This window comes from Astyanax mexicanus, unplaced genomic scaffold, assembly GCF_023375975.1.
Source record: "Astyanax mexicanus isolate ESR-SI-001 unplaced genomic scaffold, AstMex3_surface scaffold_33, whole genome shotgun sequence".
In the NCBI taxonomy this organism is placed as follows: domain Eukaryota; kingdom Metazoa; phylum Chordata; class Actinopteri; order Characiformes; family Acestrorhamphidae; genus Astyanax; species Astyanax mexicanus.
In genome coordinates this window covers 2,101,811-2,128,118 of record NW_026040043.1, presented here as the reverse complement: position 1 = coordinate 2,128,118, position 26,308 = coordinate 2,101,811, and the positions used below count along the sequence as shown (strand labels likewise).

General features: G+C 37.1%; 1 protein-coding gene across 1 annotated transcript in view; it reads right to left on the bottom strand.

The window, feature by feature from the left end:
* The window catches only part of LOC125789966 (ephrin-B2a-like), a 28,504-nt gene extending 2,704 nt beyond the window's left edge, over positions 1 to 25,800 (bottom strand). The window contains exons 1-4 of the mRNA XM_049473082.1: positions 25,237 to 25,800; positions 12,941 to 13,230; positions 3,129 to 3,221; positions 96 to 194 (exon numbers count right to left, since the gene is read on the bottom strand). Coding sequence (XP_049329039.1) covers positions 96 to 194; positions 3,129 to 3,221; positions 12,941 to 13,230; positions 25,237 to 25,346 — 592 coding nt within the window. The 5' untranslated portion in view covers positions 25,347 to 25,800. The remainder of the gene's footprint in view (positions 1 to 95; positions 195 to 3,128; positions 3,222 to 12,940; positions 13,231 to 25,236) is intronic.
* Positions 25,801 to 26,308: the final 508 nt, after the last annotated feature.

The following is a 26,308-nucleotide window of genomic DNA, read 5'->3' as shown; positions in this document are numbered from 1 at the left end:
CCTAAATCAAGCTGCACAGTGCACATGGTTGATGGCTTGCCTATATATAGTTATTATAGTATATTATATGTACTAATTAATATTATTATACATACCAGCTTTACTGATGACTTCATCCTCCTTGCTGAAGGTGCTCTGGTTGTCGGTATCCGAGTGTTTGGGGGAATGATCTTTCGTAGGAACTGATTCAGGGCCTGCAGAAAAACACATAAAAACACATTAAAAACACGTATGTTACAAACAGCTATGAGACACTTAAAAACTGCAGCAGAAATGCGATGATATAAATTAAAGCAACAGTTTGTGAGTTTTAAGATTTGGGGTTTGGGAGACCTCTCTGGTGAGGATGTGTAACTGCACAATTTTAAAGTATGTGAAAGAGTACTTTTAATGTATGTTAATGTACATAATGTACATGAACATTCTGTGTTTTTGAGTATGTTGTTTATTTTTTTTATTTTGAAACACTGTCCAAGTTCAGTAAGCAATTATCATACAATCCAACAAACCTACCAGAGCACTCTGCTCATGTTTTTTTTTTTTTTTTTAGAATAAATATATTAGACTTTACAGGGATGGATGTACCAGGACAATGACACTTGATACTAAACTGATAATTTCAATATTTTATATATCAACTCAGAAATACTAATGATTTCAACACAACACAAAACAAAAAATGTAGGCACTGCTACTTTATTGTCAAATAAAGTACAAATAAAGTTTTATGCATTTTTAACACTGTTTTGTATATTTGTAGTTTATGCGCTACATTTGTCAGTATGTTTAATAAGTAATAATAGTCTATAAAAGTCTATACGCGTCCAGCTCTGAGATGTATCAGATGTATATCGGACAATTCAAATATGATCTGAAAGTCATAATAAAGGTTGTAGTTAGGGATCTAGACACTTGGCCTGAAGGCTGCAAGTTTGAGTGTTAGTTCAATCCTAAGCCATGCTCCTTTGGCATCAGCAGCCGGAGCCCGAGAGAGAGCGAGCACAATTGGTGCCATTCTCTCTCTGGATGGTGTGAATCAAAGGTATAAAAGAGATGATTGATGACAAATATGACGTAAAACTTGGATAAATAGTTTAGATAACAGGTTTTAGTTAGAGGAGACTTGACTCTAGCCCGAAAATTGCAACTTCTACTGACTCAGGGATATTAATGCTTTCAATATAACAAAAAACTAAGAATTTAAGGACTGCTGTTTAATGTCAAATAAATATTTTTTTTAACACATTTTTGTATTGAGTAATTTCTATGCTAAATTTGTCTGCATGAAAAATTTTAAATTTAATAGAACATCAAAGGTCTAAAAGTGTCCAGCTCTGAGATGCATCAGAAGGGTATCGGACAAGCCAAGGTTCTCCTTCAGCATCAGCAGCCGGAGCCCGAGACAGAGTAAGCACAATTGGTGCCATTCTCTCTCCTGATGATCAAAGCTTTGAAAAGCATTTAGCTCTGATTTGCTTCTGACAAATATGACATGAAGCTTGAATAAATAGTCTTGATAACAGGTTTTAGTTTAGGAAGCTAGACTCTAGACGCTAATGCTTTTGCCTGAGGATCTTCTAGGAAGTTCTAATGCTTTCAATATAACAGAAAAAAACATAGGGACTGTTGCTTTAATGTCAAATAAATGTATTATATTAAGGAATCTCTACACTAAATAATGCTAATAATACGTTTAGTACGTCCAGTCTGTAACAAATAACTAACATATGGAAAAGCGTATATATATCTTGTGTTCCTGGAAGCCCGGAGCTAAAGTGGGACCACCTCGTGGAGCTTCCTGCCTCGCGTTTATTCTGCTCCAGGATTAGCGAGAGAAATTAATGAATTGGCGTAAAGTAGGCATTCTCTGGGCGGCGGGGGAAGAGGGGGACAGCTGGCGGAGCCGTGGGAGGCGACTGCACATGACATTTCAATTACACGCTGAGACGCCGCTAACGCGCCGCCGCTCGCCGTACAGAAGGAGACGGGCTGGAGAAGGAGTCGCTAATGACCGGGCGTGGCCCGCTAGCGCACTGATGCAGCGCTCTGTAACGACGTGGGGACGTGACTTAATTCTGGACTTTTAACTTTGACTTTTAACAGTGAACGAAGCTCCAGTGTTCACTATTGACACTTTACCTGAGGCTGATATTTGTTACACCAATGCTAATGCTAACTACAAAGCGCTAGGCTGGCTAAATTACAGTTAACATACAGTTAAACCATCACTGCATTTGATAAATATCCTTTAAAAGTAATTAAACTAAATATTAATCTAAAAATCAAAGCAGCTGTAGTATTAATAATACTTTTTTTGATACAAAAAGTCCTTCCCACTTTCTATAATGCTGCCGACTATAATATTTCCGATATTGGAAATATTATGTTTATGAGATCAATGTTTGTATTGAGTAAGCTCTACACTACATTTTTCAATGCTTAAACTTTTAATAACTTTAAAAACTTAAGCTCTAAGATGCATTAGAAATGTATCGATTTCGAGAAGTTCGGGTTTGGGATTGAATCCCAGATCATGCTCCTGCGGCATCAGCAGCCAGAGCCTGAGGTAGAGCGAGCGCAATTGATGCCATTCTCTCTCCAGATGATGTACATCAGAGGTTTGAAATGGCAGCATTACAGGGTATCAAGAGAAAGATTTGGTGGGAAACATTTTTTATGACATTGTAGCTCATAAATATGCAGTAAAAATAAAGAATGAGCAATATATTAATGTAGTGTTTTGACATGTGACTTATCCTGTACAACAGAGTAAACTCTCACTCTTCCTTTCTTTCCAGGGGCGGTCCTGATGAGTGCCAGTTTCATCATCATAATGTTTTTTGATGGTCTTTTTTGCGACTGCATTTAAGGATACTTTCAAAGCTCTTCTTTTCAGATTCTGATTTTTTTAAATATTAAAGAAATAAAGAAAAACAAACTCCAGACTAAACACACACTGTCAGAGAGAGTGACTAACTGACGTCTGGGGAAATGAATGAGAAATAATGTAAATTATTTAAATATAGTTTAACAGTTGGAACAGATAAGCAGATAAAAATAAACAGACGATGCAAATCAGCAGAAGAGCATCCGCTCAGACAGACGCCTACAGAAACACAATAACTCACTCTGTCCGACCCGCAGCACCATCTTCATAGACTTGGTCCTGCAGACTCCGCCCTCGTGGTTGTCCAGGCCTTCAAAAGTGCTGTTTGACGTAGCTGAAGAGAAAACATAAAAGAAAAAATTGTTTTAGTTCAGTTTTGCAGTTTTGTTTCTTTTCATGAGTCTCACCCATAAAAGATTCACCCATAATCCTCCAGTATTACACCAGAACCAGAGTTCTAATCCCAAACCCAAACCCATTACCGGCCGCAGCCTCCAGAGTCCATAAAAGAAGCTTTACTGCGCTTATTATAATTAACTGAACTGAGGTCTGGGTTATAATGACTTACAACTTCATTATAAATACAGACACAATTATTATACTGTAATCAAAGCCGTATCAGAACATAACTGCTGAATTTATTAGGGTAGGTGGCAAATCTTTGTTCCACAGTTCCACACTGATATATAAAAATTGTGAGCAAAATCTAATATACAATAAACAAAATGTGATACTGATTCTAAAAAAAAATAAAATAAAAATTAATTGTATATCAGCTAGAAATATTGGAAAGATCTAAAGATTTAGTAATTGCTGGTGTTTTTTTTATTTATTCTCATTTTGCTTTAAACCTGCTTTAAAAAAGTCAAAGCCTATATCCGTAATTTTATAAAATTTAATTATTTGAAATTTGTCATTAGCAGATATAGAAAATGTATATATAAATATATATATTGAGAGAGAGAAAATACTGGATATCAGCCGTTATATTATCAGCCATTATTACAGAGTTTGTTTCTGTCTCTTTTTATAAAATATCACTGGAATTAGCAAATATTACAAATTGAACATAGAAGTGATAGAAGTGAACTGACGCCAATGGGAAAAATCATAAATATACATTTTCAAAGATATTATTAATTATTACATTTTATACATAATTTTAATGGAATCACCCTAGTATTTTTTAACTGATTTTTTCACATTTTTATATTAAATTGGATATTTTTTAAAGATCAGGAAAATCTTGAATGAACCCTACACTAATGATGGTTTAAAGCCTGTAATTTCTATCCTGAGTTTTGGAATAAATAAATATAAATAAAAATATTTTATTGGAAATTATTATTTCCAGTATTTTCCATGTGTATCATTTTATAAAATTTAGGTTACATGTTAGGACTACAATTTTTTAAATGGAAATTAAGACTGAAATTGTAGTGCTATATTTAATTGGTATCGGCATTTAAAAATAGATTATATTTATTCTATTTGTGTTTTTTAAATGCTACTCGACGTGGAAATGTGGAAATTTTCTTAAAACTGACATTTTTAGTCGTTTTTAGGGCAACTTTTGAGGGGGAAAAGGGATTTCCAAGAATTTGCGCAAATATTCGTAAATTTCAAGAAATTTCCGCAAATGTCTGGAAATTGTGTGATACTGACGGTACTGTACTTGTAATAGATCCGTTATAAGGACTTTGATAATAAATAAAAGTGTATTGTATTGTAGTCTAAAATATTAGTATATATATATTTTTATTTACTCCAGCTCTGGTTCTGTAGAGGCTGGGCTGGCCGAGCTCCAGCTTTAGGGATGAATGTTGAATGGTTGGCGAACCTTTTCAGCCCAGGCGCTCTAATGGAACACGACACGATGACGCTAATGGAATATGAGCGCTAATGGACGCGGAGGCTATAAGCTAATCCCAGGCGAGCGGTTTGTTCTGCCGCAGTGGCGTCCCAGTGGGCATCGCTTTCAGCTCCACTTCCACTCAGAGTTCAGTTCTGACCCGAGCGCCGCTGACGGACCCCGGTCTCACCAGTAAACCAGTACAGCTCCAGTCCATCCCAATAAAACCTCATAAAAACTCACAGTCCCACTAAAAACTTAAAAATGGTCCAATACAAAATTATACAGAATTACACTGCAATATTAGCAAAAAAATGGATGTCTGGATGGCCAGTATTAATCTACAATGGAAAATATTGGAATTTGATACAAAATTTGCTGTACAATTCTGATTTCATACAGTATCAGTCGTATCAATATTGCAATCAGATTAGATTTGATCATTTCTGAATTTCTGAGCAAGTGCCTTCAGTCCCTTTAAAAATTAAAACAGTATTACAAGATTCTAAAAGCTTCTTAAAAGCCAATATTTTTTTTTTTTTTTTTTTGGGTTATGTGCTTGTAAACTGCCATGTAAAATCTAAGAGTTTTTTTACTGACCTTATACTGGAATTTTACTAGTATTCGCAGAAAACTCCTTTAAAAAATGACTATAAAAACATTGGACTGATTCTTTTTTGTTTAACTGAACCCAATGTTTGTTGGGTTATGGGCTTGTAAAGTGCCTTCTAAAGTCTATGAGGGTCTTTACTAACTTGTACAGTTTATAAAAGTACTTTTTTAATGAATGCTGGCAGATACGTAAATTAAAAACACTGGAATTTGTAAAAAAAAAAAAAAAAAGAAATACAAAAAAATAAAACAGAAAAAAACAGTATTACAAGGCTCTAAAACTTTTTAAAAGGCCAATGTTCATTGGGTTTCTTTGCTTATAAAATTCTTTGTAAATCTAAAATGTTATTTATTGACCTGTAAAAGTATATATATATATTTTCTTTCTATCGATATTGGCAGATATATAAAGGAAAATATTGAAGTTTGATTGTTGAAATAATAAAACAGAAAATAAAACAGTATGGCAAGCCTTTAAAAGCCTATTAAAGCCAAAGTTTGTTGCTTGCAAGGTGCCATGTAAAGTCTATGAGGTTCTTTACTAACCTGTAAAGTTTATAAAATGACTATTTTGTATTGTATTTGCAGATTAACATGGAAATTTGATTAACAAAATAAAACAGAAGATAAAACAGTATTGCAAGACTCTATTAGATTATTTAAAGCCAATGTTGGGTTGTGTGTTTGTAAAGTTCCTTGTAAAGTCTAAGAGGTTCTTTAATGACCTGTAAAGTTTATAGTATTTGTTTTTTTTATATCAGTATTGTCAGATATGTAGATGGAATATATTGAAATTCGATTAAAAAAAACTGCATGACAAGGCTGTAAAAGCTTCTTAAAAAACAATGTTTGTTGGGTTTTTTTGCTTGTAAAGTTCCTTGTAAAGTTTAAGATGTTCTTTCCTGACCTGTAAAGTTTATAAAATTATTTATTTCTATCAATTATCGGCAGATATGTAGATGGAAAAACAAAATAAAACACTAAAAGGCTCTAAAAGCTTCTTAAAAGCCAATATTTGTTAAATTTGTTGTGTTTGTTTGCTTATTAAACCCCATAAAAACCAATGTATTGTATTAGTATATGGACGTAGCACCGCTAAATGCTAAAGCGCTAAAAGTCTGCTCCGGTCAAAAACCTCCAGAACCGCTGTAACCCCTATCCTCCTAATGAAAGCTGCCGTTTTTTTAGGTTCCGCTTGTCAGGGCTCAGGCCAAGCGTAGCGGCTTAGAGCACATTTTTCCAGGCTATTGTGCCGGAGCATTCATCCCGCCGCGGCGCTGCTAACCCCGCGCCCAAACATCCACTGGGAGTAATCTGCCGTCCGAGGCCGGGATTTAGCAGCAAATCAGCCGGCCCACCACAGAGAGAGAGAGAGAGAGAGAGAGACGTGGAGAGAGAGATGATGTGAGAGAGGGAGGGAGAGAGAGAGAGAGAGATGAAAACAACAAAGAGAGAGAGAGAGAGAGAGAGAGAGAGACGCTAAGCAGGAGACTAGCGGTAGGCTGGTTAGCTTAGCGGTTTGGGGATAAACTGCCTTATAAACCTCAGAGGAAATTATACTGTTTTTTAAATGATTATAATTCCAGTGGGAACTCTGAGAAAAAATAATTGCATTTGATTAACTTTAAATTTTAACTTAAAATAAGGGTAAAAGGGTAAATACTGTCTCACAAAATACTATAGAAATTAGCTTGTTTGTTTGCTAGCTAATTTGCAAACTTGAGGAAAGCCAGAGTTTATTATCAATACTACCTATTAGTGTCCAATTAAATCTATCTATCTATCTATCTATCTATCTATCTATCTATCTATCTATCTATCTATCTATCTATCTATCTATCGGTCTGTCTGTCTGTCTGTCTGTCTGGCTAGCTGGCTGGCTGCAATAATATTAATAATGCCATCCCACAGAGACAGAGAAGAAGCGACAGATAGAGAGAGATAGAGAGACAGAGAGATACGCGGCTAAAGAAAGAGAGATAGACAGAATGTGAGAGAGAGAAATAGAGATAGAGAGATAGACAGAAAGAGAGAGATAGACAGACATAGACAGATAGCTAGAGAGATATATAAAGATAGTAAGATAAAGATAGACAGAGAGAGAGACAGATAGATAGAGAGAAATATACAGATAGAGAGACAGATAGAAAGAGAGAGAGAGACAGATAGAAAAGAAGCGTTTTTACCCAACATGCCCCATTTCGCTACAAGCCATCTCACATTTGTGAGCATGTGAGCTCACCCTTCAGCCTGAGTGAAGGCACTCACTCTCCACAACACACACACACACTATACACTCGCACACACACTATATACACACAGAACCTCAGGCTACGCAGCCGGCCACACACACATTTACACAAACACTGCACACACACTCACACACATATACACTCATACACACATATACGCACTATACTCACACTCAGTGCTGTATGCAGAAGCCGGGCCATGTTTAATTACATATACATTTATATATAAGATCTATTTTATGTCAGATCGTATATAAATATATATAAATGTTGAGGTTTTTTTTAGTTAACAACACAATAACATCCTTTTGGGGACAATGTATCATTCAAACAAAAACATTCCAATAAATATTATTATAATAAATTACAGTATCATTATAATAAATACTCTATATGTACTGTACTTTAACAGTTGCTATTGGCTATACTGTTAATACATATTATCTATACATATTATATATATATATATATATATATATATATATATATATATATATAAACTTGTCAAATGTTTGGACACATCTTATTCAATGTTTTACTTTATTTCTTTATTTAATTTACTTTCTAAAAACACAAAAATTAAAGCAACTATTTTTCAGCACCTCCAGGAACTCAAGGAACTTCACAATGCTGAGAAAACTATTCCTGAGATTAAAATTTATCTGTCCTCAAAGAGAAATCTGATACTTAGAAGAATCTAAACTATAAAACATATTCTGGTTTATTATTTACAAAAAATATTCTGCATGTGTTCCTATATAGCTTTAATACAGTCTTTAATATTACATTTACAATGTAAAAAACATACAAAGAAAGAAACACATTAAATGAGTAGAGGAGTTTTCAAACTTTTGACTGGTACAGTATTTTTATGCTTCATATATTCTGAATAAAAAGCCACAGGGGTATCAAATAAAGCCTCTCGCCATGGGATAATATGTTTGATATGTGTCTGTTTTGTATTTTATCATGCTTGTATTTTATCATTCTCTCACATGTAAAAACACGTAAACTCGGTACAGAAGGTTCTGGCTGGAGGCTGCATGCGCCGTCGCAAAACATGTAATTAGCCGCACACGTTCCTGCGGAGAAGCGCATTTAGACTAAACATATGCGCCCATAATTGCAGCCGCAAAACTGCAGCGCAAGAATTGCAGCGGCGGCAGCCGACTTCCTTTATACTGCGCAAACAAGCCGGGGAACACAATACGCTCCCAGACTGGCCCTCCCCCTCCCCCATAATACTACTGCTCCTACTACAGGACCCACCGACCTCGTCCCATTCACCACCACCATGACCATACACACACACATACACCTATATAACACACACACACACACTAAAATGCATTAGAAATAACAAAAAAAAATAATTTAAAAAAATCTTTTCCTAGTAAAAGCTAAAATTTGGCGTAAAATTAGGGCTGGACGATATGATCCATAACTTTACAATATCACAATATATTTCTTATTTTTTCTTATTTTGGCATTGTCCCATTTACCACAACCCCTCTTGTACATACAGAGCAATATAACATACACACACAGTATTCTATAGGCTATATAAAGCATTATAAATACAGAATTCATAGTAAGTGTTACCAAAAAATATATAGTATCATTAATGATAGGAATAAAAGAAGGGTTAAAAAGGGCTGGAGGACATGGACCAATTTATTCTAGCAATATACACAATATATTTTTTATTTTCTGAATTGAATATGATGAAATTGCAAAATTAATGTACAATAAAAGAACAAAGTAACAGCAAAATTTACAAACATCTAAAAAAATTAATAATAATAATTCTCCAATTAATTCCCCCTACTCTATCAACCGGCCGCGTCCCGTTTACCACCGTCCCTATTGTACACACATACAAACCCAAATAACACACACACACACACACACACATTAACACACACAACCGGCCTTGTCCCATTCACCACCACCCCGTCGTACACAAACAGGGTATTATATAGGCCGTATAGTGCATTATAAATATAAAGAAAAAATTATAACAATATATTTCTTATTTTCAAAATTAAATAAGAGAGAATACTGAAAGATTATACAATTTTAAAAAACAGAAAACATTTTTTTTTTTTTTTTTCAAAATTTCAAAATAGTTTTTCTGTTTCTATTTTGAAATTCTGGCTTGAAATTAGTGCTGGACCATAACTGGCCCACAACTTTGATCACAATATATTTCTTAATTTAAATACAAGAAAATTACAAAATTAATATACAAAAAGGCCCTTCCCCTCCCTCGAACTACACCATCCGGCCTTGTCCCATTTGCCAAAAATACCAAAAATTCTGAAAAAAAGTTAAAAAGTATAAAATTCTAGAATGAAATTTAGACTGGTCGATACGATTTTTTTAAAATCACAATATATTTCTCATTTCCTAAATTAAATATGTCAGAATACCAAAGAAAGGTACACAATTTTAAAAATGCCACAGAAAACATTAATATTCCAATTAATGTAATACGTAATACGTAATACCCCCCCTTCCCCCTACCCCTACTCATTTACCACCATCCGCCTCTCACATACACACAAAGCCAAATTACACACTGTCAAATAACTCAACAACCCGTGTGTGTTGACATCGTTTCTGGACAAACTTCCTTTCAGCGTGCCCACTCACACTCACACACACACACACACACACACTCACACACACACTCACACACACACACTGGCCCACACACACCCCTCTTCGGGACCATTTAGGTCAGATATCTCCAGCCCCGCGGCTCCGGGCCAAGCTGCCTAACAGAATCCCGTCAGAGCGATCTGTCTCACGCTGGCGACGCAGCAGCAGCAGTGCAGGGATTTGGAGCGTGCAAATCTTAAACTCACTCGCTCGACCCGCTCAGGAATGTGCCAGCTGAGAAAAGGCCAGGGTGCACACGCACGAGCCCCCGAACGCCCGCTACCCACGACCCACATCAGATCACCATCACTGACCTCACCCGGATTACCACTGCTGCACTCAACCCACTGAGTTCAGAACCAAAACTAACATTTACACACATTCAGAGTTGGGATTGGCGTAAACGCTCCATTCTACACACTTCTAGGTGCTTTCTGGGCATGTGGCAAAAGTCACGGGACATGATACTAGATCCTGGAATCAGTTTATTAACCATCAGGCCTGTCACAGTTACTGTTTTTGTCTGGACAACATACAGCTCTGAAAAAAATAAGAGAGCACCTAAAAATGATGAGTTTCTTTGATTTTACCAAATTAAAAACCTCTGAAAGCTGAACTGCTTGAATTTTGCACCAGGAGTGCAGGCATAAAGTTATAAAGTTATCTAAAAGCAGTGTGTAAGACTGGTGGAGGAGAACATGATGCCAAGATGCATGAAAAAAACAGTGATTCGATGCTGTGCTACACCAATAAAAGTTGCTCTGGATAAGAGCATCAGATTAATGCCATGAAACATTCATATATGAAGTCACCTTGCCATGAGCACACTGGCCAGTGCTCGACCTCACTCACACTAGATATCACCTTGCAACTTATACAGGTGTGGCCATTCCTACATGCAAGCTGGTAACAAATTACATAAATAACGTCCCATGCTGTCCCCTGAACATTTTGCATGTAAGTTTATCTTAAGTAAGAGTATCTTAATGCTAATAATGCTAACCCCACTAACGGTCTTTCTGGCCTTATAAAAGCAGCAGTTGGATAATAAAGTGGATTAATCTGGACTGTTCTGGTTGTCAGATCTGAAGCAGAACTGATTTAAAGTTAGCGTGCACTTCAGAGAGTGTTCTCCTGCAGGCCAAGCCCTTCCTGATTGCTCTGCAGAGCCAGAAACTTAAGGTGAAGTCGTCCTCAGAGAACTTCTGAAGACCCTGGCCTGGAACCAGGTTTTTATTTTGGCTCAGAGAGACTAGCGCAAAGGGCTAGGCCGGAGAACGCTAATCCCAAATTAGCGTGGGAGGGGAGGTGTGTTTGGCTCGGAAAAACTGCAGATGATGTGATTGTGTTTTCCTTTGAGGAACTCAAGGCCTCACAGTTTGAGGGGAAGCACTGGATATCTTAGGTGTTTCCAATAAAAAAGCGTCCAGTGATTACTAGGTGGTTACTACGGTATGTAGCTGCAAATATGTAGCTCTTCCAAAAACTTTTAACAACATTGCATAGCAACAACCATCTGGGATATCATAGCAACCACAAAGCATATTTTTTTGGTGTTACTAATGAAGCGGCCAGTAATTGATTCGGTTACTGTAGTAATAGGTGGTTGCTGTGGTGTCCCAGGTGCTCTTTATGGTGTGGCTTGGCTTTTAGATACACTATTTTAGGCGGTTAATATGGCATCGCAGCTGCAATACTCTACCAACCATTTAGCAACCACATAGCAACCACCTGGGATATCATAGCAACCACCTGTAATATATGAGCAACCACTAAGCATCTTTATTAGGTGTTACTTACAAAGTGGCCAGTAATTGCTGAGGTTGCTGTAGTACTAGGTGGTTGTTGTGGTATCCCAGGTGGGATATCCCACTTGGGATATCATAGCAACCACCAAGCATCATTATTTGGTGTTACTAATAAAGTGGGCACTGAGTGGAAGCAGGGGGCAGCTAGGAGTTTCCAAAAAAGTGGCCAGTAATTGCTGAGGTTGCTGTACTATTAGGTGGTTTCGGTGGTATCCCAGTTGCGTCTTATGGTGTGATTTGGCTTTTAGATACACTATTTTATCACGATTTTTCACTATTAATCTCATAGCAACCACTTGGGATTTAATAGCAACCACTAAGCATCATTATTTGGTGTTACTAATAAAGTGGGCAGTGAGTGGAAGCACAGGGTTCGAGAGGAGTTTCCAACAAAGTGACCAGTAATTGCTGAGGTTGCTGTATTAGGTAGAATTAGGTGGTTGTTGTGGTATTCCATGTGCTTTTCATGGCGGTTAATTAGAGATGGCATTACAGATGCAATTCTCTACCAACCACATGATATAATATAGCAACCACCTGGGATATCATACCAATTTTTTAGGTGTTTCCACAAGGCTGATAGGTGTTTCCAACGAAGTTGGCAGTTATTTGCTGCTGTTACAATGGTATTAGGTGGTTGCTGTGGTATCCCAGGTGGATTTATGGTGTCGCTGCAATACTCTACCAACTGCCTTGAATATTACAGAAACCATTTAGTCACACAATAGCGACCACTTTGCAACCACATATTGACACCATGGCAAACTCCTTGGATACAAGAACAACCATATTCCAACACCATAGCAACTATACACAGGTGTTTCTAATACAGTGGCCAGTGAGAGGAAGTACAGGGGGTACTTACAGATAATGTGGTAGTCCTTTCCCTTGAGGAACTCCAGACCCCACAGGTTGGGACTAAACTCCTGGAACTTGAAGGTGAACTTGACGTCCTGGTCGGGTTTGTCGCAGTTCAGCAGCGCCATGTTGTCCTTCTCCACGCGGCACGTCTCCAGCTGCTCCTTGGTGACCAGGTAGACGCGGAAGTACTCGATGTTGGTGCGCTCGCTGGACCCCGGCCTCAGGCGAGGACACACGATGTCCATCTTGTCTCCGATCTGAGGGTACAGGACCAGGCCTCGCCCGGGTACGAACCTACGGGAGGACAATACAGAAGGTCAGAGTCTGTCAGAGCAAAGTTACGGAATGGTTTCTGACGTTCAGCTCTCCGACGCCTCGAGTGCTGGAGCAGAGCAGCATCTGTTCGGGGAATCTGCTGCTCTAACAGACCTGATTCAGCTCAGAACTCACATCAAAACCATGTTCTAAATAAAACAGATGCTGCTAAAGTGGGACACAAAGTATAACGGCCTGAAATCTGGACAGAAACAGGTTCTGGAGTAGGTGAGGTCGGTCATGTTCTTGGGGCAGTGTTGGGACAGAAGTCTCCCCAGGCTAAACCCATTGTTTGATTGTTTTTGTACCATAAAGGTATCTAAGGATGTGTCCCAATTGTTAAGTAGTTTGAGTATGTAGTATATCACAATATTATGTTCTGCAATACTGTATCGACTCTCAAAAACACAGTATTAATAATTAATAATTAGCCTACAATTTGGTTTAAAAAATCAAGTATCACAATATATCATAGTGTACTTAATCGGAACTATGTATTTTATTATGTATTGTGATGCTAACATTATGCTAACACTGTAGTAATGATGTAGGACAAAGCCCATAGTCAGTGTGCTAAAACTGTAGTAGTGATGTGGGATGAGGCTCATAGCCAGCATGCTAACACTGTAGTAGTGATGTGGGATGAGGCTCATAGCCAGCATGCTAAAACTGTAGTAGTGATGTGGGATGAGGCTCATAGCCAGCATGCTAACACTGTAGTAGTGATGTGGGATGAGGCTCATAGCCAGCATGCTAACACTGTAGTAGTGATGTGGGATGAGGCTCATAGCCAACATGCTAAAACTGTAGTAGTGATGTGGGATGAGGCTCATAGCCAGCATGCTAACACTGTAGTAGTGATGTGGGATGAGGCTCATAGCCAGCATGCTAACACTGTAGTAGTGATGTGGGATGAGGCTCATAGCCAGAATGCTAACACTGTAGTAGTGATGTGGGATGAGGCTCATAGCCAGCATGCTAACACTGTAGTAGTGATGTGGGATGAGGCTCATAGCCAGCATGCTAACACTGTAGTAGTGATGTGGGATGAGACCCATAACCAGCATTGTAATACTATGGTATTTACGTGGGACAAGGCCCATAGCCAGCTTGTTAACACTATGGTAGTGATGTTAAACGAGGCCCATAGCCAGCATGCTAACACTGTAGTAGTGATGTGGGATGAGGTCTATAGCCAGAATGCTAACACTGTAGCAGTGAAGCCTGTAGTCAGTGTGCTTACACTGCAGTAGTGATGTAGGATGTGTCTTATAGCGAGAATGCTAACATTGTAGTAGTGATGTGGGATGAGGCCAATAGCCAGCATGCTAACACTGTAGTAGGCAAGTTTGTTTGGCAGGTTAGCATGATAAATTACTAACTCTGTGAATCAGGGTCGGAATGTGAGATCAGACACATTCAACCACAGCAACTGATGCACAAATTATATTAATTCAGAATAATGCTTTAAATTAATCCAGTTTAAAGTGTCCTAAACTCTCTATAACCTCATTTTCATTCAGAAATGTCACTTTTTGGACATTTTATAGACCTATAAGATTAGATTAGAAACTGTACTAATACATCATGATTCACAAAGCAGTAAGTAGTAAGTAGTTCTGTAGAAACGAGGTTTTGTTAATGAGGGTAATCAGCAGCAACAGCAGCATTTCTAAAGCAACACTGAAGTTCACAAACAACCAGCATCAATCAGCAGCTCACTCCAGGAGGTCAAGAGTCAGATTACCTCCGGCAGAGGAATGCGGCCTCCCATGAGCTGGAGTCTTAAACGGACCAAATCAGAACATACACACACTAAAACACTAAAACTAGAACTTTAAAATAGAGAATAAAGCACTTCAGAGTGTTTGCTGAGCAATACCTTACATAAGCAATTGTGTAAAGTACTTTTTTTCTATTAAATTTATATGCATTTTGTTCTCACTGGAACTTATATACTTTATTTTTGCCATTTAAAGTCTTCAGATCCAGTCAATAAGTTAAAGAACATACAATATACGGTATATATTCAACATTATTGTATATACATATAGTTAAAAGTTTAGACGCACCTTAAATTCAGTGTTTTTCCATTATTAAAAAAGAGCTGTATGAGCTCATTAATTTTTAACATTTTTTATTAATTTAAAGAAGAATTAATTTTAGCAGAAACCAAAAATAAATTCATAGATTTTTAGATTTTAGATTTAGATTTTATTCTTAAACAATAGCTCACCAAAAACCTGATTTTGTATAAATAATACTGTAACTAAATATAAAACAAAACAAAATAAAGTAATACATTAATGAGCATAGTGTATACAAACAATATACATTTCCGGTTCGAAAATTTTAGAACACCCCCCATTTTTTCCCTTATATTTTTTCCATTTAAGCTTTTCAGGTTTAGACAATGTTAATATAATCCTAATCCTAAACTTTTGGAAACCGGAGAAAACTGCTATAGTACGAGTCACGTCTGGCTGACCCACATGGAAACAACAGCTTTAGCCTTTAGCCTTTAGACTAACATGATTGGATACAAGTCTCAGTTTCAGCAAAGAAAAGAAGAATTCTAAATTAACCTCCATTTATAGTTAATAATGCGTTAATAAACAGTGTAAATAGCGTAAATTCTTCAGTGTTGTCTTTTCACGCCCCGTTAATACACACAATTAACAGTTAGCATTCCAGGCTATACAGCAGAGGTCAAGCAGCAGCAGCCTGTAGACTGCAGAGCTTCACTGAGGTCCTGCTTCTTTTCCCAATCAGATCAATTAATCAGGAATGTAAACAGGCAGAAGTTAGGAGAGCTTCCTAAGCAGGAGGCCCCTGCAGGCTCCGGGCTCCTCCGGGCTCCTCGGGCTCCGCACTGATTAAAATACTTGACCTATAGCCTTTCTGAGGCGCTGACCCTCGAGTCCGCTACAAGCTAACGGTTTTAAACAATGCCCAGAGCTTTTGTTTTACGTCGGAGGGGAAGCCCAGCGGACCCCTCCTCCGGGCCGGACCCCTCCTCACGCTGTAAACCAGACCCAGCAATTTCCCTCCGCCAACTCCCAGCCCTTTGTCTCGGTCCAAATTAGAAAGTGACCATATAACAATTACACTGGATCCTTTACAAAACCCTCCATCTGCACTGCTGTTAGCTGCTGTTAGCTCCTGTTAGCTGCTGTTAGCTCTTCATTTCACCCTTTCTTTGTAATACTGCATATACTCTCAAAAACACAGCATTAATAATTAATAATTAGTCTACAATTTGGTTTTAAAAATCAAGTATCACAATATATCATAGTGCACTGGATAGCAACTCTGAATTGTGTTTTGTGTGTTGTGTATTGTGATGCTAACACTATGGTTATGATGTGGGATGAGGTATAAGCCAGCATGCTAACACTGTAGTAGTAATGGGGGGTGAGGTCTGTAGCCAGAATGCTAACACTGTAGTAGTGATGTGGGATGAGTGACATAGCCAGCATGCTAACACTTTGGTAGCGATGTGGGATGAGGCCCATTGACAGAAGGCTAACACTGTCGTAGGCAAGTTTGTTAGTATACTCCCTTTCATATGTTAGCATGCTAACAGCAACTGTTGTTTTTAATTATTAGAATTAGAAAGTGGCCATGTAACAATTACACTGGATCTATTACAAAACCCTCATCTGCACTGCTGCTGTTAGCTGCTTTTAGCTCCTGTTAGCTGCTGTTAGCTCCTGTTAGCCGCTGTTAGCTGCTGTTAGCTCCTGTTAGCTGCTGTTAGCTCCTGTTAGCTTCTGTTAGCTCCTGTTAGCTGCTGTTAGCTCCTGTTAGCCGCTGTTAGCTGCTGTTAGCTCCTGTTAGCTGCTGTTAGCTCCTGTTAGCTTCTGTTAGCTCCTATTAGCTCCTGTTAGCTGCTGTTAGCCCTTTATTTCCCCCCTTTCTTACCCCCTCAAGTCATTTTATGAAAAAATATACAAACCATTAACATTCCTCTGCTGCTGGATTAGTGTTTTATATGCCATCCATCACACCGACCCGCTCCACGTGTGTGTATTACAGCAAGCACTCTGAGAGCGGGTCGTAAATTCTATTTTTATGTAAAAAAAAAGGTTTACTTGCAATATTATGCTTTTATCATCAACATCAGTGCAATAACAAAGCATTAAGACTTTAAATTAAACCAACTATATTACTTCCTCACTATATATATATATATATATATATATATATATATATATATATATATACAGTATATGTGATAGTAAGGGTGTGCCATATCGTATTATATGCAAAAAAAAAACATTTAGATTATACCCGTCCAGTATCATTTATTTTACTTTAATCCTGGATATATGGAGATATTTGGAGTGCATTATTAGTATTATTAGTATCATGACATTCTGGATCATTGACTTCTGTTACAAATCTGATAAAACTGTAAAATTCTTGTATGCCATATCATATCATATCATATCATATCATATCATATCATATCGTATGCAATAGCAAAATTTAATTTTCATTTTTTTGCAGTAGTGTATTCTTGAAATGTTTTTTTTTGTGTGTGTGTGTTTTTGCCCACGCCTATAATATATAATAATATAGATACTGTACCATTTAAAAGTTTGGATGCACCTTTAATTCAGTGTTTGTTTGTTTTTGTTTTTTTTATAAAAATCTACATTTTCTGTATTGTCGATAAGGGGTGAGTGGTTTGGCCCTAAAATAATGATACAATATTGCAGGGCTGTTTTGCAATAATAACGTTGCATTTTTACAATTAATTTCAAATAAAAGTAATTTTACCAAAAACAAAACAATTTAAATCAATAAATTTGTTTGTCTATTTTTTAAAACAATCACAGCAACAATTGTATTTGATTTTTTATAAATTAATAGCGTAACTAAATAGAAAATAAAACACAAAATAAATAAATGTAACAAAAAATCTACTTTAAGAAAAAAAAATTACTTTAGGATAAAATACAGGTCAGAATTGAGTAATGATAAAACTGGCACTCATCAGGACTGCACCAGGAAAGGAGGAACAGGAGTTCCCTCTGTTGCAGAGGATAAGTTAATCAGTTATAAAGAGTTCCCAGCCTCAGAAACCGCAAGTTAACATTATTGTATATTTTGGTTTGTTTAACACTTTTTTTAAGTTACTACAGGATATCTTATATGTTCCTTCATAGTCTGATCGCTTAGATCACTTCACTATTCATTTATAATGCAGGTAAAAATAATAAAACTCTTGTCTTTTTTGCTGAAATCTAAATCTGCCAGTTGTTCTTTATGTTGAGTAGAAATCTCATGATGAATGGGCCAATAGAAATGCGTTTTATGAAAAAGTATGCAACCCATTAACATTCCTCTGCTGCTGGATTGGTGTTTTACGCCCCATCCATCACTCCTCTCTCTCTGCAGGTGTGTATTACAGCGAGTCCCGGGCGGGCTGGGTGGTAGGTTCTGAAGTGGGGTATTGATACAGCGGGCTGGAGTTCAGATCTGTGTTTTTGATAGCTCTATTATAAACACTGGTAATGGTTCAGGCTGCGTCCAGCGCTGGAACTAAGCCTCCCGTGAGCCGACAGCATTATCAGCATTATCCCGACTCTTTAAACAAGCCTCCTAAACGCTTCTCGGGTTTAGAACCTGTACAGAAGCTACAGAGACATAAAGCAGCTCGATAAAGACTGTAGATATTCTTATAAATGCACTTTTCACTCAATACCTTCCATTAACTCAACATATAGCCGTTTATTTCTAAACCGCTATGAACAAAAGAACAAAAGGAACATAGAGTTCAATAGAGCTTCACAGTTTTCCACTAAAATCCTCTTTTACTCCTCCAAGACCTTCTGTTTGAGGATGCCCCACAGATGCTCAAATAATAGATACTGTATTATTTATTTTTTTATATTATATAGATGTATTACACACAGAGTTTTCTATTTTTAAGTACAGCCAATGAAAAGCCAAAATCAGTATCTCAGAAAATCAGAAAATTAGAATATTACATAAGATCAATTGGTACTTTTGGCAGTGTGACCAGTGTGCCGAGTCCTGCTGAAAAATGAAATCTCCATCACCATAAAAGTTGCCTTCCACTCCTCCAGAACCCTCTGTTTGAGAATACCCAAATACCCAGACGCTCAAATAGACAAGATACTGTGTAATCCATCAATGCATAAAATCAATGGTGCCTCACTTATATGAAATACATGTAAACAATGTTAAATAGGCACCAATTATTGATGTAAAAGAATTTAAAACATTTAAAATACCCATAATATCAGGTAAAATAGCCAGTTGCAGAATGTACAATTCAATAAATAAATACAACAGTTTAAAAAGGTGATATTTGCTCCCAATGCGTACATTATTGTACGCAACTTAAATAAAACTGCTAAAAAAAAATGGAAAATCAAAAGACAAGTCCGATATAAAAAAATTAAAAATACCACATCCTCCTGAGGCCATTTATCATAAATTAACCATTGAAAAAAACTGCAAATTCATTTAAAATAACTGTATTACAGAAGATAAAAAACTGTCCAACTTTGTTCAAGTAAAATAGCCTGTATTGTGACGATAAAGAAGTGTCTAAATGTATTTGAAATAGAACTAATTTTAGCAGAAACAAAAAAAACTTCCTAAAAAGTTTTAAATCTATTTTAAGTGTTTATTTTATTGTGGATGATTAAGGCTTACAGCACTTCCTGCTTCTCTCTGAGAATAAATATTTTCTGAGACCCTGATTTTTGGGGTTTTCATTGGCTAATAAAAGTTATAAACACTTATAAAATAGATCACTCTGTGTGTAATACATCTATATAATATATTAGTTTCACATTTTGAACTGAATTATTAAAATAAAGTTACTTTTCAATGATATTCTAATTTTTTTTTTGAGATGCACCTGTATGTTTCATTATCAGCTAATCATACAATACAAATAAATATATGGCCTCAATCATGTTTGCTGACCTCAGTACTGACAGAATGAATGCATAAATTAATGCAGTCTTATGTTTTATAACTACTTTTATTAGCGCTTTTATTAGGGCTTTTGTTTATTGTTTAGACGATCCAATAAACTAATAAATAAACGATTTCTTTGGACTCCTGTTGGGCCTCATAAACTCATCAGGACCAGAGTTAAGGGGGGGTATATTACTCAGAGCAGGGTTTTCCTGGGGGTCTATGAGAAGACAGGAAGCGTTTCCACCCCTCCGCTGCCCCCCTGGAGCTCCCGGACCAGCTCGAACCATGCTAACTAAAGGGGGGCGGGGCGAATGGGGGGTGGAGTGGCAGAGTGGGGGGGTAGAGGGATTGATCTCTCAACCTGCCGAGCCTTTTGTGTTTAATCCCCGTGACAAAGATTACCCACGGAGTTACTGGAGCTCATGAAAACTGAATACAGGCCTGCAGAGGGGGGGTCTGGAAGGGTTAGGGGTGGTTTAGAGGGGTTTAGGGGGGTTCGGGGGTGGTTGACGGGGAGTTGTAATAACACAAACTTTAGCCCTGTCCAGTCTGAGCCCCTCTCTTATAAACTTATAGGTTTTATTTGACAGACTAATCACCAATAACCCCCACGCCACCATTGTGAATGAGTCTCTGAGTGATTCAGTGAGTCAGTAAATGATTCAGTGAGTCAGTGAGTGATTCAGTGAATCAGTAAATGAAGTGTGAATAATATAAGTGTGAGTTAGGCCTGTCACAATAATTACATTATCGACTTATTGTAAATAACTGAACATAACCTCAATCATTTTAATAATCGTCCATTAAGTTTCCACTTACAAAAGGCACTTACATATACTGTGACATATATTGTGGAAAAATGGGAAAATCAACACCCAAAACAAACTTAAAGAAACATAGTCACTTAACTTAAGTGTCTCTTAGCTTAGTGTTGCCTTTATGCTGGTCCAACGTGGGCCAGCTGGGACAGACCGGGGTTGCACGTCATGGTGTGGGACGGACCCACGGTTCCCCTGCCTCCGCACTTATATTATATGTTATATATGTATATATTATTTATGACTATAACCTACTTTGGTTCAAGCTGGGATTTTTTCAGGTTCCAAAATTAAGTCCATGGACAGAAATGGAAAAAGTTTATTGTCTTTAAAAGAGTGCAATTCCTTTGTTATGATATTATGCCCTGTCCTGCTGGAAAATGAAATCCGCAAAAGTTGAACAGTTTAGATTTTGTATGAAATAATAACAGTGTAACAAAATAAAAGTCAAATAAAACAAAACTAATGTACTGTTACAACAGATATTTAACACAAACTAAAGTGCAAACTAAATTACGACACACCCCTAGATTGCTAAGCACTTAATTACATTGTGCTTTGGGCAATGACTGTCTATCTATCTAAATAATATATTTTTTCTTTAATATCACATTATATATCGTAGAACAATAAACCATGATTAGTTCTTAGACCATGTTAGGTTTTTCCAATAAGTTATTATTTTTTTAAATGTTGGCTTTAGTTTAGTCTAGATTTGATACTTTTTTAAAGATATTGTTTTTTTTTATGATATTCCTTCTTAGATTTTTTTGAGATGCATCTGTATGTTTCATTATCAGCTAATCATACAATGTAGGTATATGGCCTCAATATTGTCAATGTTTGCTGACCTCAGTACTGGCAGAATGAATGCATAAATGAATGCAGTCTTATTATTTATGACTATAACCTTCTTTGATTCCAGTTGGGATTTTTTTGGGTTCCAAAATTAGACTCGTGGACAAGTTTATTGTCTTTAAAAGGGTGCAATTCCTCTGTTATGATATTATGTTATCATTATATTAGTGCTTTAATGGTCTTAAAATGCCAAAAATATAGTTTATTGCAAAAATTTCTGAGAAAACATATCGTTTGCAAAAAAATTTTATGGTGACAGGCCTAATGTAAGTGTGTATAAGCACTAGCATTGTCTTGGTGATCAGGAACGCTTGGTGTTACAGATTTAACCCAGTAAACTGCTCACTATAATCCCCGAACATTCATTTTCACTGACGTCTGAATACGGCGTGGCTTTAGCCGACCAAATGGCACGGGCCCACCGCCGCCTCCATTAGGAGGTATTTACAGTCGGGACGAGTGCTGCCAACAGGACGGGAAGGAAAGTGGGGGCGGGGGGGCGAGGGGGTAAACGAGGCGGCCCACTGAAGCCTTTATTTGGGCTCATAATGAGCCTCGTAAAACTCACACTGCTCACGGTTTGTGTTCCTGCCTGCACTTTTACTCCAGTCCAGTAAAGCAGCAGATGTTCAGCTCTCACCCGATACTTCCTAAAAACATACGGCCTAAAAACAACCCTTAAAACGCTCCTTTTACACCAGAATAAAGTGTTTTGCGTTTGGCCGCCTTCCTACAAACTAGTATAATGTACTAAAACCTCTTTAGGATCCTTTAAAACTGTAGATTAGAGCTGCATGATATTGGAAAAGCCAACCACTGCATGATTTGTTATTCGGCGATATGTATTGCGATATATATATTTTTTTAAATACAGTCATTTTTGCAAGATTAGACTAGAAGCCAACATGTTGTAACGTTAATAGTGAACTCTGTGTATAAATAAATAAAAAGACAGACAGACAGATAGATAGATATCTATCACTCTGTTATTATTTTCACACAAAATCTTGGTAAGGGACTTTTCACGACTAAATACATGTTTATGTTCATACTGCATGTGTAAAACATATATTTGTAATAAATAATTATTTTTATTTGTTTTGTTTCTTTTTTTCTTTCTTTACTCTCGTCTCTCTCTGTCTTGTTTTACCTCTTATCCTTGTCTGTTTTTGGTGTACCCTTCTCTCAGTTAGTTCTGCTATTGCCAGGCTGTTATTGTAAGTAATAATTTGTTCTTAATGACTTGCCTGGTTAAATTAAAGGTTAAATAAAAAAAAAACCTCGTAAAAAGTTCTTTTTAACATTCTTTTTAACGATCTTCAAATCACAGAGAATTTTTAGTATTGCAAAAATATTCTGAAATATTGGAATATTATTTTAGGGTCATATTGCCCATCCATACAGGTATCTTAATGGTGTTCTGACATTATAATAGACAGAAATAAAAATATATAGAAACTATAGAATAAAGATATATAGAATATGTATAGGAGCTTTATGAAATACAAATAGAAATAAAAAATGCTAACCTAAAATATAGTACTGATGTATTGCACATAATATAGTAGTAGTTTTAGAATTACTGTAATAAATAGATAACATATAGATAAATATTAATGTATATACATATCATGTACATTATATAGCAGCCATTATTATTAAACAGATACAGGGCTGCTAATGTTACTAAATCACTTATGGAAAGTTCATACTTAACCATTTTTGAGAAAATATGAACTACATACAATTACGTTTCTCCAGAGGTTCTTTAGTAAAATCACTGGTTATATACTATAACCATAACACCATAACAACTGTAGTTAATGAGAAAAAGAACCCTCACAGTTTAGTGTGCGATGCAACTATGAGAATATGGTGCATATGGTTCTTTATATCACTGAGAAATGGGTGGGTCTCAATATACCACTTGTTTTATTGTGTTTTATTTGCTTCAGAAATCATTTTTCTGCATTACATATGCTACCATATAGTACTGTAGTTAAGGGTTCCACCACTGGTAGTTACAATGGTTCTGCAGTAGCTGTAACAATCAATATTATATACGATTCTATACAGCTAGTACTGATCAATTCTGACATTTTTTAGTACCAGTGTAAAAGGATGGCTCTCCAATGGTTCTGCAAAAAAATTATTTATAGTGTACATAGCCATAACAATCAATATTATAATGTATACGGTTCTATATATATATATATATATATAGTACTAATATAAGTGTGCAACTACTAGTCTAGACTAGAAAAGTCATAGAACCAAAATTAATGTAAAAAGAGGGTTCTCCAAAGGTTCTTGAGTAAAGGCACTAGTTGTACAAGAACTGTAAACATTGTTTTATGTACTAAGCAGAAAGTATATAGCACTGTAATAAGGGTTCTAATAGGGACTGCTACAAGACTGAGAACATTTGTGCACGCTTTTTTAGTACTACACCTTTGTCTGAAACAGTTCTACCATAGAGTAAATGATTTTACAATTTGTTTTAACCAAAATGTAGGTACTATATAGTGCACTTTTGAGCACTTTTTACCATTTTTATCACTACATAAACCCTTTAAAAAGGTATAAGATTTGTAAAAGTAGGGGTTTTTAACATAACAAGAAAATGTATGTACAATGTGGAACATATATAGCACTAATTAGGCTTCCAGTACTGATAATTGTGCCAATATCCAAGATTTAACAATCAATATTTTATACGGTTCTATATAGATAGTACTAATAAGTGTGCAACTACTAGTCAAGACTAGAAAAGTCATAGAAAGATTGTGCCACTTTTTAGGACATTACCCTTTTCCAAAGTTTAGGTAAAAAGAGGGTTCTCCAAAGGTTCTTGAGTAAAGGCACTAGTTATACAAAGTTTTATGTATCAATCAGAAAGTATATAACACTAGTACGGGTTCTAGTAGTGATTCTAGTAATTAGAAACAGTTCTGCTATAAAGGTACTGGTTTTACAATTAGTTTTAACAAAAATGTAGGTAATACACAGTGCACTTGTGAGTCTGAGAACGTTTTTGGGCACTTTTTACCATTTTTATCACTACATGCACGATTGAAAATGGAATAGGATTGGGAAAAGTAGGGTTTTTCAAAGGTTTTTCAGTGAAGTCCTACAAAATGTTGTGTACTATTGGTACCAAAGGGTACTTATCCACAGAACCTACAACCAGCCTGACTGAAACTAATATGCAACAGCTTGAGCAGCTGGGTGGTCTGGTCCTCCAGCCCTGAGGAACTCTTGAGTAGGTAGTAAGTAGGTGGTTTGGTTGGTGGGGTGGTGGTAGTGGTGGGGTGGTTGGTAGGTGGTGGGGGTTCAAACTTACTTTGTGTTGGATGTATTCCAGTATATGGAGTCTAGGATGGTAGATCTGGAGAGCTTCAGACGACATCCAATGACCAGAAGTCCAAGCAAACATCTCCACAGTGGATCCATGGCACGGTGGAGAAACCCAACCTACACGTAGAGGTGACGGCTGGCCGGACGTGTAGCCGCGAGCTCTACAAGTGGAGCGGATGGACGGGGAGATACGAGGCCGGGTAGAGGAGACCCTCTCTTGGTCTGGAGGTTCTCGCTTGGTCTGGAGAACCTTGGAGAACCTTCAGAGACTCGTACGTGTAGAGCGACGTGTGGCGCACAGCTGGCCTCGCCCTGTAAATGCGCTAAAACCGTGTAAACCGCCGAGTAAATCCGGACTACACGGTAATCCTCCTGCAGAATAAGCGATAATCCAGTTCAACCAGAACCGCGGAACCGTCTCGCAACCCCTCCGGACCAGAACCGGTACCGCGCGTGACGGGAAGCCTTTTAAGTTGCCGACAACTTCTAAGCAACGTCTTCTTCACGCGAACGTCTTTTCGCCTTCTCGCGGATTGCGCTGGAGATGCGCTGGGAACCTACAGTGTTCACACAAGCCCCGCCCACCGTCTTCGCCTAATCCCGCCCACCACATTCATTCTCGCGTACTGGCGCGTGGAAGCCGCGCCCACATACTAGCGCAAACCCCGCCCCCCGCGTTCCTTCAGGCGCTTCTCTCTCTCTGTTCATTGTGCTCGCTTTCAAACAAACCACGCCCATTTTCCCGCACAAGCCCCGCCCACTCCTTCTTCAAACTAGATGAAGAGTCATTCAGTTCAAAAACACAAAGTGTCCAAATGTTTTTAGACACTTCAGTTTCTGAATCAGTTTCTCTGATTTTGCTTTTTATAGGTTTATGTTTTGCGTAAAATGAACATTGTTGTTTTATTCTATAAATTACGGACAACATTTTGCCCATATTCCAAATAAAAATATTGTCATTTAGTGCATTTATTTGAAGAAATTACAAAAAAGATTAGAAAAAAAAGTGTTCAGAAATCAATATTTGGTGGAATCACCTGGTTTTTAAATCACAGTTT